The following is a 19,935-nucleotide window of genomic DNA, read 5'->3' as shown; positions in this document are numbered from 1 at the left end:
AGCCCGATGTGGGACTCGATCCCAGGACCCTGGGATCATGACCTGAGCCGAAGGCAGACGCTTAACGACTGAGCCACCCAGGCGCCCAAACCTTAAATGTTTCTAATATTTAATATACATTTAAGTTAAAGTGCATCTATTTATATTAAAATAAAAAGTACATGCTACTTTACATGAAAATAAGGTCCCAAGTTTTTTTTTCTTTAAAGATTTATTTATTGAGGCACCTGGGTGGCTCAGTTGGTTGATCCCAGGGTCCTGGGATTGAGTCCTGCACAGGGCTTCCCCTATTCTTTGGGGGGTCAGCTTCTCCCTCTCCCTCTGCCTGCCACTCCCCCCTGCTTGTGCTCTCTCTGTCAAATAAATAAATAAAATCTTAAAAAAAATTTAAAAATTTAAAAATAAAGATTTATTTATTTGAGAGAGAGAGATAAAGAGAATGAGTGGGGAGAGGGGCAGAAGGAGGGAATCTTTAAGCAGACTCCCCACTGAGCATGGAGCCTGATGCAGGGCTTGATCCCGTGACCCATGAGATCATGACCTGAGCCAAAACCAACAGTTGGATGCTTAACCCACTGAGCCACACAGATGCCCCAGGTCCCAAGTTTTTGAGGGTTATATAGGATGCTATTAGAATTACTAATAATATGACTCTATGTTATATTTTGTATTTGTAGAATATATTTTATTTACATACAATAATTTATATTTTAAATTTGAGGTTATTTCACATAAAGGAGAAAAATGAAATATTAAATGGTAGCTGGACACGTTTTAACTTTTGGAGACTAATTTTATCATGTAAAAAAGGGTATGTAATTGGAAAGGTGATCGATTTTCCAATAGGATTTTAAAATATGATGCATCGTTTTAGCTGGTGTTCTTTTTTGATTTTTAATTCTGATTAAGTTTTAAAAGCAAAGTTCTGCAAAAGTAAAGTGTGTTTTTATGTAGAGGGAATCCTTTAATCTATCATCACTGCAACGATCCTATTTTGATTGAGTTCTAAGTAAGTGAGGAAAAAAAGGAAGCAGCTATTGATGTTTACATTTTCATTTCCCAGAGGAGAGTTCATACTAAGTGCACCAAAACTTTTGCATCTCAGCTGAGGAGTGTCTTCCATTATCACAGGTGGCTGTCTGTTAGACTTGAATTCCTTGGCAACTTAATGGTATTCTTTGCTGCACTGCTTACTGTGCTGGCTGGCAGTTCTATAGATTCAGCAATAGTTGGTTTGTCCATATCCTATGCCCTAAATGTAAGTAATAATGATTTTGTGGTATATGATATGTTTATAATCCAATTAATTAAACTCTCTTCTCCTTTGCCTGTCTGAATTATATATGGTATTAACTAAGTAATGAGAGACAAATCAGGATTGCCCTGGAGGCTCATTTCTTCCTCTGTTGCTACTAGCAGGAAGCTGGCTCAGCAGTTCTAAGTGAGCTCACAGAAACAACAGGCTGAGTGTTAGAAGACTCAGAAACTCCTGGGGTTGCATAGTTACCTAGAAGTTTCCTGTTCTCCTATCCTTACAAATTTATAGAATGTAACAGTGGTAGGGCCTCTCTCCACCGTGGCCTGTCCTTCCAGTTTGCCCAGCCTAACCAAGGAGATGATGCAAACTCTGGGGAGAATATAGGCTCTGGTGGTTCTTTGCTTGTACGTTTTTCCCTAATAAGCCCTATTTTATATTACACTGGAAAGCACTAGTGGTATCAGTGTGTTCATGACCTCTTTGTAAAATAGAATATTCCTTAAACTACTAAATATACTTACACATTATTTAGAAGATAAGTCTAGATGATTTGAGTACCTACCCTTCATCTCTTATCCAAAATGCTTAAGGCCAGTTGCATTTCAGAATTCAGAACTTAGGCTTGTAGAAAGGAAATATGATACACATACCATAGTCAGTGTTTGGGGCAGAACCCCATAATCAAACTACTTGTTCTGCAGTGAAATACATGCATGTTTACCCTAAGTGGGTTAAATAAAGACTTTAAAGAACCCCAATCAGTTCTCAAGTCAGGTTGGCCATCAAATGATTTGGCACCAAACTTGAGAAAAAACTGAATTGGCAGAGTTTTTTGACTTTTAGAATTAGGCTTGAATTACAATCTGTATTTGTGGGTATGGTGAGAAGAAAGTAGAGTTAAAAAAAAGAAAAAGAAAAAGAAAAAGAAAAAGAGGAGACAGAAGTGGTCAAAACTTAGGAGAATCCTCATTCCGATAATGAGGAATGCCGAAGGTAATATTGTGCACAACTTTTTTCTCACTTGGGGTGTACATTTCTTTCTTTCTTTCTTTCTTTTTTTTTTTTTAGATTTTATTTATTTATTTGAGTGAGAGAGAAAGCACAAGAGGGGGGGAAGGTCAGAGGGAGAAGCAGACTCCCTGCTGAGCGGGGAGCCCGATACGGGACTCGATCCTGGGACTCCAGGATCGTGACCTGAGCCTAAGACAGACCCTTAACTGACTGAGCCACCCAGGCACCCCGGGGTGTACATTTCTTGAAGCAGATCCCATCAGTATTGGTATTCATCATTCCTTACACCAAGTAGGGTGTATGTAATTGGAAAGGTGATTGATTTTCCAATAGGATTTATTGGAAATATCTATTCTGCCAAAAAACCATTATTTATGATATGTATGAGTTTAATATACTTAAACACTTGTGTGTTTATGCTTACTTCTAAAGTTGTTGAATAATCAGAAGAGATAAAGCATATGAAAACCATGAAAAGTGAAACTTTATTAAGTATTATTAATATTACGTAAAAGACTAAAGAACCACTCATGAAGGTTGGGTTTTTTTTCTCCAGATTACTCAATCTCTGAATTTTTGGGTGAGGAAAGCTTGTGAAATTGAAACCAATGCAGTTTCCATTGAAAGAGTTTGTGAATATGAAAATATGGATAAAGAGGTAAGCACTCCTAAATAACCAATAAATAGATGCAGGATTAAGATATTTTAATGCACCTTAAATTGACATTAAAAAAAATAAATCTTAAACAAAACCTGCTTTTCCAAATTCATGTTGTAATATTCAGCATTTCAATGAAATTAAAACTCAATCTACTGTTAAATACACCATTATTTTATATATCACTGAAATAGAAAAAAATATCAGAGTTAAATAAATTGCAATAGTACATAAATTGGAAGATATGTTGTATTGTAAAGATTAAATATGATTACCTGTTTTTAGAAGGCACAATGATTTGTCCTCTACCAATGTAGAGTAAAATATGCAACCTAAGATTATAACTTTGTGAGGATTTTACATTGTGAAAAGTGTCTTAGTATTGTCATTTCATAATTGAAGTCTGTGCAATTTTTAAATTAACTACATCTTTATTATTTATACTTTCTGTTCCATTTACTCATCATTAACGTCTCTGTGGATAGAAAGGAGGAGGAGAATATATCAGTCTGTTTTGTTCCCTTTAATTAATTATAATTTAGAAAGGAGAAGGATTAGACTATTGGCAGAGTATAATATTTGAGTTATCTTCATATTTTACTAATGTGGGTTACTTCTGCCTCCCAGTTCCATGAATTAACAAGGCAAATGTTAAAGTTGACTTGACTTTCTTTATCTTCTTCAATCCACCTATAAAGGTATCTGAATCATGAAATGTTCCTCTTTTGCTTATGACTCTCAGGAAGAGGTGTCCCTCCTTCAAATAGAAACCTGAGTTTCCACTTATATTTTTGGTAATATCTGTTCATGTCTTCTGTCCGACTTTGCTCCATTAACCACTTCCTTTAATTTCTACATCTCAGGACCCTGACCCCCTTGCCTATAAATAGGCTAAAATATTATCTACATCCTCCAACTCCTACTTAAATTTGGAATCTTCTCCTAGATTCTTCCCCAGGTCTTACCTTCCTTTTTCACACAAATTTCACGGAAGATTAATCTACCTTCACAACCTCCAATTATCAGTGTTCAGTTTGCTCAGTCTGTTGCCATGTGGTGACCACTCTATAACTTTATTGTTTTCTGTATCTTCTAATTTTTTGTATATATACTTTTGTATATAAACTTTTTGTTTATGTACATATAAATTTTTAATATATATTCTTTTCATATTGAAAAAACAATAAAGTGTGTAAAACACATACACCCACACATTTTTTAAAATCATCTTCATGTAATTTGATGCAGGTGTGACAAATACCGTTACGAAAACTCTTGACGTGGAAGAAGTAAATTGTTCATATAATTCTGTTTACCCTTCTGTAACCCCATTTCTCTGCACCTTTTTACAGAAGAATTTTCTGGAATAGCCTCTATGTCTCTCATTCTATTTTGGACTCTCTCCAAACAGGCTTTAAATCCCACCACTCCACTGAACCTGCCCTTGTCAAGGTCACCAGTGGTCTCCTGTCAGTCCTCACTTGACCTGATCCATCCTCTGACACTGGTGATCGCTCCCTCTGATGAAGACACTTCCCCTCGCTGCCCAGACACCACACTCTTTTGCCTCCTGTTCCTCCAACGTCCCAGGCAGGCCCCTGTCTCAGGACCTCAGCATGTATAGTTAGTTAGTTGTCTGCCTGGAAAGCGCTTCAACCCATATCCACATGGCTTGTTCCCATATCATGTCCAACCAAGACTTCCCTATCCACCCTATGTAAAATTACACCGCCACCACTAACCTTGCCTATCTCCCATCCTCTGAAGCTTTATCACTGTCTGACATTCTACATATGCTGTGTGGTTCCTTCTGTCTCTCTCTGGCATCCTGTATGCTCTCTAAGACCAAGAATTTGTATCTGTTTTGCTCAATGATAAATCTCCATCAACTAAAGCACTGACTAGCATAGTAAATACTCAATATTTGGGCAATGAATGAGTGACAAACTGTCCCCCATCTCAGCTAAAATTTCAAACAGGTTACCTTCAGCAACTTTGTAGAGTTTTAGAAGATTCTTCTTAATAACTGTATAGGAGATGGGCAGCCTTGTTACCTTCAAAAACTTATTTCTAAGCTTTTCTTTAACTAGCTGAGAAGTTTTATGTTGGTAATATTTAAAACTATTTTCAGGAGATCATAATATCCATGAATGTTTTCTATCACTTTTGTTTATATACATGATAATTACTTTTTGGAGGAAAAGGTATTTTTTTTGTGATTATTATAATATTTCTTTGTTTTAAGGCACCCTGGATAATGTCTAAAAGACCTCCATCACAATGGCCCGATAAAGGGATAGTGGAATTTATTAATTATCGGGCTCGATACCGAGATGATCTTGGTTTAGCATTACAAGATATCACTTTCCAGACTCATGGTGAAGAAAAGGTACTATATATATTTCAGAAGTTTCACTTTCCCTTTTATCTGAATTCATTCATTGTTAAGGTCAAACTATGATATGGTATTGAATAGAAGATGGTCTTTGTTCAAATTTCATGTAAAAGTAATAAACTCATGTGGTTGGTATATACAGAATAAGTTTTTCCTCTTTAAAAAAAGGTATTTTTAAATTGTGCATACTATATTATGAAACATAATTTTAGCATACTTTGTTTTTTCAGCTTTATTCAGTTATAATTAACAAGTAAATATTGTATATATTTAAAGTGTACAACATGATGGTTTGATATATATAGTGAAATGATACCACGATCAGATTAACACATCCATCACCTCACATAGTTACAAGGTTTTTTGTTTTTGTTTTGTTTTGATTTTTTTTGGATGTGGTAGGAACACCTAAGATCTACTATCTCAGCAAATTTCAAGTATACAATACAATACTATTAACTATAGTCACCTCACTATACTTTAGATCGCCAGAACACATTCTTCTTATTCATCTGAAAGTTCATGCCCTTTGACCAACATCTTCCCATTCTCCCCACCCCTCAGTCTCTGGTAACCACCATTTACTCTGTGGTACTATGAGTTACACTTTTTTAGATTCCAAATATAAGGAAGATAGTACAGTATTTGTCTTTCTCCATCTGGCTTATTCCACTTAGCATAATGTCCACCAGGTTCATTTATGTTGCCACAAATGGCTGGATTTCCATCCTTTTTATGGCTGAATTATTCCAGTGTATATGTGTGTGTGTGTGTGTGTATATATATATATATATATACACACACACTTTCATTATCCGTTCTATGGACAGACACTTTGGTTGTTTCCATATCCTGGCTATTGGGAATATGAACATGGGAGTGCAGATTTCTCTTCGAGATACTAATTTAATTTCCTTTGGATATATACCTAGTAGTAGTATATGTTACTTTTACTTCCTTTATTAAGTAAAGAGCAATAATAAGACAATAAAATTAAGTTACCTAAAATACAGTAAATCTATAGGAAAGAATATTTGTGTAGTCATTGACACCATGTTTTCTGGGATTATTAGTGAGAAGGGAATACACTTGAGATGTAATTTGGTTAATAAAAGCTATATACAAAACTGTTGATAGTATATCAGTTTTCTGTTCTAAAAAAAAGCAAACAGGTAGACTACATTAGCAAAAATCCTAGAAGAACAGTAGTAAAGCATATATCGTGGTTCTCTTCAGGTGACAGGATTGTAAATAATTTCCACTGCTATAGTTTTTCTCCCATTTTTCAAAATGTTTTATGAAAACACATTATTTCCTTAGGAAGATTTTACAAGTAAATAAAAGTAAAAAATGAAGAAAAAAATTGACAACAGTGACCTACTTTTCCTTTTTCAAAGACCTGGCTTTTATAACCCCAAACATCTCTTTTTCTAACCCTCTAAACCATGTCCACTGCAGTAACATCAAGGATAAAAAATGTCTTTGGAACAAAGGAAGTCATTGTGGAATTTTGATTATCCCAATTAATTCAACAGATTCCTGATGTTTCTGGTATAGTGTGTCAGATTTAAGATTTAAGATCTTTTATCAGGGCAAACCAACCTCCTTAATGTTTTCTCTGCCTAATGTGCCCATTAAAACCAAGACACAAATCAGCACCCAGAGGGATTGCTTTAGTCCTCATGGTCAGAGGAATATGTGCAGTCACTTGATGTTTATGACAAGTTGATTATTTTGTCCATGAATCTAAGATCCTCAGATGTTACCCATAGCCATCCTCAATAGTTTTAATGCCAGAGTTATTTTGATACACCAAGGAAATTTACAAACATCCCTTTGGATTTTCTATCCTGGCAAAGGGTTCCTGTCCCCTTTGTTTGTTTGTTTGTTTGTTTTATTTGGAGAAGGAGAGTAGAGAAGCCTCATTTTGAAAGGACCAAGAAAACCACCCCATTATCAGAGTCATCTTTGGCCGCACTCTGAGTAGCTAGTCCCAGGATGGTTCAGGGGTGGTTTGCTCTTCCTGGGGCTGTTGGCATGCTCTAGTCAGGTGCTCATTAAATTACTCAAAAGTAGAGAAAAGACACATATTAACCTGAGCCTTTCCAGGGAGTAATGAGTATTTGGATAAAGACTGATCCTTAGAAGTCAACATTATGTCTTCCATGCCAGGCAGGGCGATTCTGTTTGGCAAAATTAAATCCCGCTGACCCGATACCTAATGTATTTGTTGTCAGTGCAAAGGTCCCAGTCCCTTACCAAAAGCACAGTGCAAACTGTTTATGATCATTTCATTACAGATTGGAATTGTGGGACGGACTGGAGCAGGCAAATCAACGCTTTCAAATTGTCTATTTAGAATTGTGGAAAGATCAGGAGGCAAAATTATTATCGATGGTATTGACATATCCACTATTGGACTTCATGACCTTCGGGGCAAACTTAATATTATTCCACAGGTAGAGTCTATTTTGTCAGTAGACTTTCTTAACTCCCTTTAGTTGATCTTCTTTTTTTTTTTTTTTTAAATGTGTTCCTTCCAAGCATCTAAATTCATTTTTAGAAGCCAGAGCATTTGAATGTGTAATGAAAAATCACTACATAACTGAATCCTATTAAATACTCTTACTCTAAAACATTCTTCCTAAATGCATTTATCCATTTGAAAAACTGGTATGTTGCTTTAAGTTTCCTTCATAATAGTAAATGCAAACAAAATTTGAATGAAGAGATCAGACTGAAATGCATTGGTATTTTTTGAAAGAAAAAAAATACTGAGGCTTTTGCCTAATTGGTAGAGGGAGTGTAGAATTTTGCCTCTTTGATTTGAAGTTTGAAAACATTTTAAAAGATGAAAAGAACAATAATTCAGTTAGATCATTTTTTTCAAGTCCTTTGATTTGTCTATCTATGGCATCAAAAGAACTTGATCATTAACAAATATGCAAATTGGCTCAAGAATATGCATCTACAGTCAAAGATGACTTATTCAGTTGAGTTTGAGAGATTTAAGCTGAGTATTTATGAGATACCTTTGTATTTACCTTGAAAAAATATCTTAAAATATAATCTCTTTTTCATATTGTTTAGACATATGCTCGTATTCATGAATTTACTTCAAAAGCAAATTTGAATGGAATTCTGGCAGAGAAAAAAATTTAATGAAGAAAAGAGATATTAGTCATTCCTCTCTTATAAATAAATACAGGTGTAGTAAAATACAGTTTCACCAGGCATGTTGGTATATTGGAAAGAGCGTGACTTGTCCTATTCAAATTCTACTCAACCACTCACCTTCTGTGTGGCTTCGAACACGAGCTCTTTGGACCATCCAGTTCAGTCTCTTTAAATGGGGATATTGACTTCCATCTTTCTGAGTTGGTGTGCTGATTGATAATATTATATACATACTATAGTTTGCATTTATTCTGTTCTGTGTTCTATCTCTGACTAAATGGCAGCTACAGCAACTACCATCATCATTATTGTGGCTGATGTTGACATTGTTAATGAGAAGGAGAAAGAGGATCAGGAAATTTATAATGATTTAATCTCACTTACAGCTTACCCTGATTCTCTTCTGCTTTTGTTTTCAATATAAAGTGAATTTTATAACTATTTAGGTTTGATCGTTTTGCTTTTTATTTTCTGAATCTGATTTTTTAAAAATGTATTTGTGCCTCATGGGACAGTAAGATTACTGGTGACAATTTTATTCTCTAGGATCCTGTTTTATTTTCTGGTACCCTTCAAATGAACCTGGATCCCCTAGACAAGTATTCCGATAGCGAGCTGTGGGAGGTGCTAGAACTGTGTCACTTAAAAGAGTTTGTGCAGTCCCTTCCCAAGAAGCTGCTCCATGAGATTACAGAGGGAGGTGAAAACCTCAGGTAAGCTGCTAAGAACAAAGCTTGGCCAAGTTACTCATTCCAAGGCTCCTTAGAAACTTTGAGTTAGCCTCAAAGAGAAGTCGCTCCTCCTGAGTCACCGAGGACCTCCTTTGGTCTGTTCAAAGCACACAATTGCTGATTCCCTCTAGGGAGGAGGGACAAGGAATATAATGGTAACCACTGGCTGGGAAACCTCTGGTGAAGGAAAGAAGGGGGAAGAAAGGAACGATCCGGTGTGGAAAGTTTGTTTAATTGACTCTTCTTTTTTGAAGACTCTTATTCAAATAGCTTTCTTCCTTAAAAGTGTTGTAAGGGACTCCTTTCTCCTTCATGGCTGTTTGATACCCAATGACAGTCCCTTTCACGTGATCAGAGACCCAAGGAAAGTGAGCTAGGTCCCCTCAAGCCCTGCACTGCATGACTCGGTCTGTCTGATTGCTCTCCTTACCTCTGTCTGTTTCTGCCACATTGGCCTCCTTGCTGGTTCCTGAATATGCCAGGCCAGCTCTTGCCTGCCTCAGGGATCTTGCACCCGCTGTTCCCTTTGCCGGGAACAAGTTTCCACTGGAAATCTGCGTGGCCCACTCTCCCCTTCCAAAGGGTCTTGAATTAAAAGGCAACGCCTTCAGTCCAGTGAGGGTTTCTTTGGCAGGCCCATCTAAAATGTCCACCCCAGGCCCACACTCTATACCCTCCCTTTTTGTGTGCTTGAATTCTTCTTATTACAATGCATTTTACTCATGTATCATGTTTATTTTTTTCTGTCTTCCCACGAGAATGTAAACTCCACGTAGAGATTTTTGTCTCTTTTGACAAAATAAATATTTCTTGAACAAAAGAATGAATGAATATGTGACTTAGAAAGAGAGTGAGTAGTGATATAATCAGAATTTTAGAACAGGAAGTGTGTAACCATAAAGTCCATTGTAGAAATTATTTTACTTTTTTTTTTTTTTTTAACAGTGTTGGACAAAGGCAGCTTGTCTGTCTTGCTCGTGCTTTGCTTCGAAAAACAAAAATTCTCATCTTGGATGAGGCAACAGCCTCCATTGATTTTGAGACTGATAACTTGGTGCAGACCACAATCAGGAAAGAGTTCTCTGACTGTACCATCCTGACGATTGCTCATAGACTGCACTCTATCATTGATTCAGATAGGTATGCTTTATTTGTTTTCAGAAAAAAAACATATCTATATCTCCACAGGGATAGCCACTGAATATACCAAACAACTAATTGCCACTAATAAAGGATTGTACCCGTATTGAGAGATACAAAATTTTCCTTAATAGTAGGAAACATATTTTCCAAACAATTAGAAGAATATGTTAATGCTAAAAGAATATTAGAAAACTGGAGGGGCGCCTGGGTGGCTCAGTTGGTTGGGCGACTGCCTTCGGCTCAGATCATGATCCTGGAGTCCTGGGATCTAGTCCCACATCGGGCTCCCATTTCGGGGGGAGCCTACTTCTCCCTCTGACGCTCTCCCCCCTCATGCTGTTTCTCACTCTCTCTCTCTCAAATAAATACATAAATAAAATCTTTAAAAAAAAAGAAAACTGGATATACTTCTTGAGCTCAGTAGTACCCATATTTTGTAGTGACATATCTCACACGGTAATTTACATTTTACATTAGCAAGAAAAACAAGGGTAAGCCGGAAAACTGATTAAGGTTACCTGACTGGATTCTTTTCACATTGCAGGGTACTTGTTCTAGACTCTGGAAGGATTACAGAATTTGAAACACCACAGAATTTGATATTCCAGAAAGGACTTTTCTTTGAAATGCTAACAGAAGCTGGAATACCAGAAGACTCAGTGACAAAATAATAAAAACTTTTAGCTACAGATTGAATATACTGAATAAAAAATAGATTCGTATTTTAAAAATAACAATGGGGAGAACTGCACAAAGGCAGGCCCCTGGCTACATGTTCGCATAAATACCAAAAAGCATCAGAGTTCCAACTATCCTGGGCTGCACCCAACCTTCTCTCTTCCACTCATGCCCTCTGGAATATCTGCCTTCTCCACATTGCCCGAAGTACTACATGCCATGTATCCTTTAAGTCTCTGACTTCATTCAGGAGTCACCTTCTCCATGAAGTGTCCCTTGATTTCCCCCCTGCTCTCCGATCTGATCTAGCTGTCCCTTTTCTGTACTCTCACCATCCCCGTGTGCATACTGGTGTCATGACAGGGACCATACTCTTATTTTAATTATTTTAGTCTGTCTTCCCACTAAAGCTACTTGAAGGCAAGTACCCAGTGTCAGTCATCTTTGTATGTTGGGTTCCTAGCATAGTGATTTTCATCTAGTTGATACCCAACCAATGTTTGAAGAATTAATGACTTGGCATTTTCGAGTAATATAATACAGGTATTTATAGACAGACATAATATGTGTTGAGCTACTGTACAGTATATAAAATGATGGGGAATCACAGAAAAAATATTAGGAGTTATTCAGTTGCTTTTTAGAAATAATATATTAACTGTATTTTATGGTATACTTTATTTTAAAATAATATTTTATAATATTTTTTACTATTGACTTTGAGTAAAAAACAGTACTTTCTATGCAACATTATTTTTGGCTGGATTAACCTCAGTGACTTAGGTATCAGATAGTATACATTCACAAGAAGATTGTTGGCTTGTAATACTAATCATATTTTGAAGGACTTTTTAACTTAGTAGTTTTATGTAATAGAAGCAATATTATTTCTTGAATTGCCCTTCAATTTGAAGTATTCAAATTTAGTGGTATTTTCCTTTTAAGATGATTTTAATAAAATATTTTAACATGTTCTTGAAGACCTATCAACTGTTTCTTTTATTCACCTTTTCTCCTTCCTGTGCATAACCATGTACAACCTACCTTCATCCCCTACAGGTATTTATGAAAAGTTGCCTGAAGTTATAAAACCCTATATTATCTAAAGCCTCCTCCCATTAGAATCTAAGCCACTAGAAGTGTTATCCTTTCTTTACAATCCCTGAAGTGCCTATCAGTATGTTTTGTACTCAGTAAATAATGAATAAATATCTGTTGAATTCCATTAAGAAAGGGATCTAAACTCCAACAAATGGTGCTGGGAAAATCGGACAGCTACCTGCAAAAGAATGAAACTGGATCACTTTCTTACACTATGCACAAAAATAAACTCTAAATGGTTTTTTTTTTTAACGATTTTATTTATTTATTTATTTATTAGAGAGCAAGCGAGAGAGAAACAGCATGAGAGGGGAGAGGGTCAGAGGGAGAAGCAGGCTCCCTGCTGAGCCGGGAGCCCGATGTGGGACTCGATCCCAGAACCCCGGGATCATGACCTGAGCCGAAGGCAGCGCTTAACCACCTGAGCCACCCAGGTGCCCCTAAATGGATTTTTAAAAAGACCTGAATGTGAGACCTAAAACCATAAAACTCCTAGAAGAAAACATAGTAGTTTCTTTAACACTGGCCTACCAACATTTTTCTAGGTATGTCTCCTTAGGCAGGGAAACAAAAGCAAAAATAAACTATTGGGACTATATCAAAATAAAAAGCCTCTGCACAGTGAAGGAAACCATCAACAAAACGACACAGCAACCTACCGAATGGGAGAAGATATTTGCAAATGATATATCAGATAAGGGGTTAATACTCAAAATATATAAAGAACTTTTACAACTCAACACTCAAGTAATTCAATTAAAAAGGGGAAGAGGACCTGAATTGACATTTTCCCAAAAAGGACATAGACCTGGCCAACAGACACATGAAAAGAGGCTCAACATCCCTCATCATCAGGGAAATGCAAATCAAAACTAGAGTGCGATATCACCTCACATCTGTCAGAATGGTTAACATCAAAAAGACAAGAAATAATGAGTGTTGGCAAGCATGTGGAGAAAAAGGAACCTTATGCACTGTTGGTGGGAATGCAAATTGGTACAGCCACTGTGGAGAACAGAATGGAGATTCCTCGAAAAATTAAAAATAGAATTACCATATCATCCAGTAATTTTCCTACTAGGTATTTACCCCCCAAAACCCGAAAATGCTAATTTGAAAAGATATATGCACCCCTATGTTTTTGAAGCATATAGTCTTCCAGTGTTTTCATTATCAATAACCAAGATATAGAAGCAACCCAAGAGTCCATTGATAGATGAAAGGATAAAGAAGATATATATAATGGAATATCACCCAGCCATATAAAAATGAGATTTTGCCATGTGCAACAACATGGCTGGGAGGGTATAAAGCTAAGTGAAAGAAGTCAGTCAGAGAAGGACAAAGACCATATGATTTCACTCATATGTGGAAGTTAAGAAAGAAAACAAAGATGAGAAGAGAAATTAAAAAAAAAAAAAAAAGACTCAAATACAGAGAACAAACTGGTGGTTGCCAGAGGGGTGGTGGGTAGGGGGATGGCTGAAATAGGTAAAGGGGATTCAGAGGACACTTACTGTGATAAGCACTGAGTCATGCAGAGCATTATTGAATCATACTGTAAATTTGAAATTAATATAACACTGCATGTTAACTATACTTGAATTAAAAGAGAGGGATCTAGATATTTCATTGTTAAAAGCTTATGTTTTAGCCTCTTTACACCGATAGTAAATCAACCAGAGACTCTCCGTAATTTATTTTTTTAATTTTTATTTATTATTTTTTGAGACCCTCTGTAATTTAAAAAATCTAATGGGAAATCGACAGTAGACTGGATAAATTATAGTATAGTCACACAGTGGAACTCTATACAGCTATGAGAATGAATGAACAACAGCTACAGGCAACAGCATGGATGAATCTCATGAATATGTTGAGTGAAAGAAGCCAACCACAAAAAAATATTAGTATGTGATTCTATAACTCTGTACATAAGTTTTTTAGAAAGGAAAACTAGTCTATAGCACTATTAGAAGTCAGGATACTGGCTATTCTTGGTAAGGAAGGAGGGGTAAAGTTTGGAGGGGTACACCGGTGGGCTTCTGCAATAATGATTATATTCTGTTTCTTGATCTGGGCCTGAGTATTGGTTCAGTTTGTGAAAATTCATCAAGCTGTATACTTAGGATATGTGCAGTTTTATATATACATATACACATATATGTATAACATATAATATACTTAAAGAGAAAAATAAAGCAAAAATAAAATAAACATCAAAAATGTAATATTATATATAAATGATGGAATCATTAAATTCTACTCCTGAAACCAATATTACACTATATGTTAACTAACTAGAATTAAAATAAAAACAAACAAACAAAAAAGACTAAGCCAAAATTACTCAAAGATAGTTTCGTCATGTTTTAAGAAGCTATATGTTACTATAGTAACACTGTATGTTAACTAACTAGAATTTGAGTAAAAACAAAAAAAAGACTAAGCCAAAAGTACTCAAAGATAATTTTGTCATGTTTTAAGAAATTAATATTACATTTTCATTTCAATTATGTTCACCAAGGTTATTCAATCACTGAAGTACACTGGAAGCAAAGTGCAGGGTACTCCATATGACTGGATTACAGAGAGGTAGTTCATTTGAATTTTGTAAAAAGAAAACACCTTTAGTCAATGATTGATTTGTTTAAAGATATTAACTACAAAATATATTAAGAAAATAGTGATTATAATTTCAATATGTAGAAATATTTACCTTAGCTGATAGAAGGAAAATGCTAAGCAGGATTAATTTGAATTCTTTTAGGGATAATGATATTTACTGAAAGCATACCATATGCCTGTAATGTGCAAGGCATTGGAATCTTTTGTTACTTCAGTCTTCACTAAAGAATATAAGAAAGGTATTATCTACCCCATTTTGTCAAAAATAAGATTTCAAGAGGATCTTGGCCAATAATATGTAGAATCCGGGTCTACATGGTGAGAAAATTGATGGTCTTTCCAGTTCCTACTAATATGTCTCATTCCTGGGAGAGCCAGTTAAAAAGAGTCTGGTGGTTAAAAATGGGGGAGAAAGATTTTAAACCAATAGCTTTGTAAGCATAGTAAATGGAATTAAAGTTTGGGGGCAGGCTGCTTTTTCAAATATATCATTAGCTTGAACCATATGAAATAGCCATTTTTGTAGGTCAAAATGGTTTAATAATGGCAATTTCATATACTTTTAAACATAGCTTTGATATCAAACAGTATTATGAAGACATAATGCTATATTTTAATACACAAATAATTATAACTGAGCTGTAGGGGCTTGTAGGAAAAATAATCAAGAAAAATAAAATAAAATATAGTAAGTTAGAGAGTTCAGGATCTTGGGACAGGGTGCCTGCCTGTGTTAAAGCCCACTCCCACCACTTTCCAATTGTGTAAACTGGGACAAGTTTACTTACTCCTCTGGGCTTACTTGGGAGTAACAGTTTTATCTACCTCCTAAAGTTTTGAAAATTAAATCACATAACATGTAACACTTAGGACAGTGTCTGGCATGTAGAAAACATTCAATGGCATGTTAACTATTATCTAAATATCAACAGTCACAGCTCCTGTAATTGTAGTCTCATATTTACAAACATCATGGAACATACTGTTAAGTGAATAAAAAGGACAAAATCGGGCCAGTGTTTATAAAAGTCTATTCTGTACAGAGCAATTTTGGGATAACTGGAGATTAAGATCTAGTCCCCGGTGGTAAACAATATAGTATCATATTATTATCAGGTTATTATATTATGTCACGTGAGAAGGCACCAGTCAGGACAGATCTAGTTCCTTCTAGTTTTCCTAATTCGCATCTTGCTAGCTGTCATTTTGCAAGCACGTAGGCCATCTGTAGAATACTGAAATCAAGACTTACGGCTATCCTGTAAGCTACATTTCTCTAAATGTGCTTATAGAGATGAAAGGTATCTAGGTAATTCATGTGACTGCTCTGCGGCTGAATTAATAAGGTAATGAGTATGAATGGGGAAAAGGCTGACTGGCTTCTCCACGATTGCTGGCGAGGTAACCAGAGTTGCTCGCTTGTTATGTATAGATTGGCCAGTCTGAGCACACAGTTAGTTACACAGTTGATCAAAGCTAGGAATCTTTGGTTTATCTCCTGAGCGTGGCACAAAGAACAAAATAAATATGAATAGACCTAGGAGTAAAATGTAAAAATAGGTCATAACTTGAGAAATATTTGTGAGATTTTTAGAAAAAAAATCTGAAAGATTTGACAAATATTTGCTCCACAATGTTTAGAAAGAAAATGCCACACATGCATTGTTTTGTGTGCACCAACGGAAGTGATATAGGATCAGTTTTTGAAGCCATGCTTCAAAAATGTAACTCATCTTTAATATACTTATGAATGACCATTGGTTTATTGCCGATATGTGTAGTAGAAAATGTCATGTGGTGATGAGAGAGCAAGGCTGACATAAATGATTTGGAATGAGTGACAGCGGAGTACAAACAGGAGCTAGGTATACATATTGATAACACTTCAGTTGCCACTGATTCCCTCTGAACACCTGCTTTTAGCTCTGTTCTGAGCCTTTGTGCAACATTCTCCTGGTATTACAGAACAGCCATCTGCTTTCCCTGTATTGCCATATCAGTGATTCCACAGAGGTAATGGATATGAATTAATGTTGACCATGATGTGTAAAGTCCTGTTGTTTCATGTATTTTGTCTGATTATCTAGTCAAATGAGTTCCTTCTTATTCCATCTTGGCCAAAAACAGAAGTCCAACAAATGACACTTTGGCCAAATGTTTAACCCTATAATAAGGGTCATAAGTTTAAAAGCAGAAGGAAGAAAAGAAGGAAAACAAAGAAAAAAGGGTAAACAACTAAGGGGTTTATTTTTATGTTTTTATTTTTTATTTTTTTAAGTAATTTCTATGCCTAAACCTTGAGATCAAGAGTTGTATGCTCTACCAACTGAGCCAGCCAGGACCCCCTGTGGGGTTTATTTTTCTTAAGTAGAAAGAAGTCTCAAGGTAGAGAGGACAAAGCTGGCCAGGGTGGTTCCATAACACCACCAGGCTGCTTCTGTCTTTTGCTCAAACATCATCCATAGCACATCTTGGTTGGTAGTTGCAAAAACCCATTGCTTTATCCCCAGCATCATGTCTGCATTCCAAGAAGAAAGGAATGGTGAGGAACAAGACATTTAATAGCACAAACGTGTAAGCTTAAAAAAGGGAGGGGGGTAAAAAAAAAAAAAAAAAAAGGGAGGGGGGTGGTGCCTGGGTGGATCAGTCGGTTGAGCGTCTGCGTTCCGCTCAGGGCATGATCCCAGGGTCCTGGAATCGAGCCCCCCATCAGGTCCCTGCTCAGCGAGGAGTCTGCTTCTCCCACTCCCTCTGTCTGCCTGCCTGCCCACCTACTTGTGATCTCTCTTTCTCTGTCAAATAGATAAATAAAATCTTAAAAAAAAAAAAAAAAAAGCCTATGGGGTTTCTATCTACTGATTTATGCTTACATCTCAGTGGTCAGAATTGTATCACTAGCCACCCTAGCTGCAAAGGAGGCTGGGAAACAGTTTTTAAAGCAGTGGATGTTGTTGCTCTAAACAACACAAGTAGGAATGAAGAGAAAAGATACTGCAGTAGCATTTAGCAGATTCTGCCATAACTACTTTTTGCCACAAAGTCTTTTTCAAGACTTAGCTCAGCAAAATAACTTGAGTTTAGCAAACTGGGAGACAGAGGAAGAGTAGCGATTACAACTAACTGAGATCCAGATTCCAATTTCCAATTCTATATAGGCCATGTTCGATGATTTAAGGTGAATGGATGAACTCTTAACAGGAGAAATGTGTGTGTGTTTATGTGATATACATATGTTAATAAAGTTACAAGGAGGTCTTTTACGTAAGCCAAATGATAGTTAATTCAATGAGGTGTAAAAAAAACAGCATTTGGTCCTGCTTTAACACCCAAGTAATGTCAATTTTTTAACTTCATGTCTGTTAATTCATATTACCAATTAAGTAAATGCTTTACCAAGGCAAATTTATTTTCTTTCATACTTCATCAGGAGAATTTTCAATAACTTGCAGAAACTTGAGAACTACAGAATCAGGAGCTTGAGAATTTTAGCTAAAATAATAACCTATTTTATTGTGCCATTTTCTTACAAGCCCACATAAATTGGCAAGTCACTGAACTTCTTTGCTTATTTCCTTATCTTTCTACCATAGCCATTTGTAATATTGAGTATTTTCTTTGCACTAGGTACTCACAAAAACCAATGAATTAGTCCGAAGTGTAAGGGACTAAATAGCATTATCAAAATCTGTAATTTTAATATCATCAGCTAAATAAGAAGTCTTTCATGGATACCATCCAGTAGTTTAGTAACTGAATAAAATCGGTACTATGGGGTTGTATTATGTGATGGATAAAGCAGCACAGCACTGCGTTTGAGCATGGATTGGACTTAAATCCTGATTTTGCCGCTTATTAGCTGTATAATCCTGGGGAAATTTCTTGACACATCTGTGCCTTAATTTCCCTGTCTGAAAATGGGGATAATAGTACCTACTCATAAGTTTGCTAGAACAAAACTAAATTGGTTTTCACTAAAACTTTTTTAAAAATATTTTTATTTATTTACTTATTTGAGAGAGCGTGAGAAGGGGGTAGGGGCAGAGGGAGAGGGACAAGCAGGCTCCCCACTGAGCAGGGAGCCCGACACAAGGCTTGATCCCAGGACCCTGGGATTATGACCTGGGCCGAAGGCAGTCGCTTAACTAAACCACCCAGGCACCCTATCACTAGAACACTTAGAACAGTACTGGTACATAATTAGCACTCTATTATCTATTGGTCAACAAATTAATCCAAAACTTAGTGGCTTAAAACAACAAAAATATATTGTAGTTTCCATGGGCCAGGAATCCACTTAGCTGGACTATTCTGGTTTAAGTCTCTCATGAGATTATACTTAAACTTCAACCATGGCCACATTATCTGAAGGAAGAGAGGGCTCGCTTTTGAGAAGGCACTCACAGCTGGAAGGTGGTGCTGTCCGCTGGGGTGCTTATTCACCATGTACCTCTCATCATTAGCAGGGAGTCACCAAATCTTGCCCAAAGTCAAGGGAAGATCACAAAAGGAGATGAATACCAGAAAATGGGTGTCATTGGAGGCTACAATGGAGGCTGCCTACCCTCAATGGGGTACTGTGTTTTTGTTGGTTAAATAAACTAAATATGGGAGTGTCACTATATTTCCTCATTTGAGTCCCTCAGCAATGGTGGTTAGAAAAACTATGAAGGAATCACAGGAACTATTGGAAAGTCAAGTCTACTATCTTTATTTAAGGGCTCATCTGAAAAGACTATATTAATCAAATGAATTTCCTTAGATATATAAAATATGTATATATAGTTTTTGTCCAAAGAGTAAGACAAACTTTATTAGAAAATTATTAAGTATTACTGAATCAACCAAAGGATTACAGTAGGATTATTCACTAAGTATAGATTAATTTAGGTCTTTGCTCCACTATAGTCAAAGGTCATGAACTGATATTCAGAATTCCGGAGCTACTGTTCATATGATACAGGAACTGTCACTTCTAAATTAGGAAAATAAATGGAAAAGGGTACAAGCAACCCCAGAGTCAGGATGCAGGGGAGCGGGCAATAGCTGCTGAGCTCACATGCATGAGCATCACAGCAGCTGTCCCTGCTTCCCTTTTCACTTATAAACCTCAAATATGTACTCTGGCCTAGCTGTGAATGGAAGAGAAAGTACACAG

At 36.3% G+C, this 19,935-nt stretch overlaps 1 protein-coding gene across 6 annotated transcripts in view; it reads left to right on the top strand.

Moving 5' to 3' along the window:
* Window positions 1-12,274, top strand: part of LOC116633737 (multidrug resistance-associated protein 1-like) — an 87,533-nt gene extending 75,259 nt beyond the window's left edge. For 2 of the 6 annotated variants that reach the window (XM_032406305.1, XM_032406307.1), the window contains 7 exons: window positions 1,132-1,258; window positions 2,826-2,927; window positions 5,173-5,316; window positions 7,623-7,781; window positions 9,046-9,212; window positions 10,176-10,370; window positions 10,918-12,241. In XM_032406305.1, the coding sequence (XP_032262196.1) occupies window positions 1,132-1,258; window positions 2,826-2,927; window positions 5,173-5,316; window positions 7,623-7,781; window positions 9,046-9,212; window positions 10,176-10,370; window positions 10,918-11,044 (1,021 nt within the window). In that variant the 3' untranslated portion in view covers window positions 11,045-12,241. Of the gene's footprint in view, window positions 1-1,131; window positions 1,259-2,825; window positions 2,928-5,172; window positions 5,317-7,622; window positions 7,782-9,045; window positions 9,213-10,175; window positions 10,371-10,917 lie in introns of all 6 variants that reach the window. The other 4 variants (XM_032406308.1, XM_032406309.1, XM_032406306.1 and 1 more) reach the window with 3 other exon arrangements.
* The last annotated feature ends 7,661 nt before the right edge of the window (window positions 12,275-19,935 follow it).

Source organism: Phoca vitulina, unplaced genomic scaffold (genome assembly GCF_004348235.1).
Source record: "Phoca vitulina isolate PV1807 unplaced genomic scaffold, GSC_HSeal_1.0 scaffold8, whole genome shotgun sequence".
Classification (NCBI taxonomy): domain Eukaryota; kingdom Metazoa; phylum Chordata; class Mammalia; order Carnivora; family Phocidae; genus Phoca; species Phoca vitulina.
Note: the sequence above shows the minus strand (reverse complement) of the source record. Positions and strands in the feature narration are given on the sequence as shown.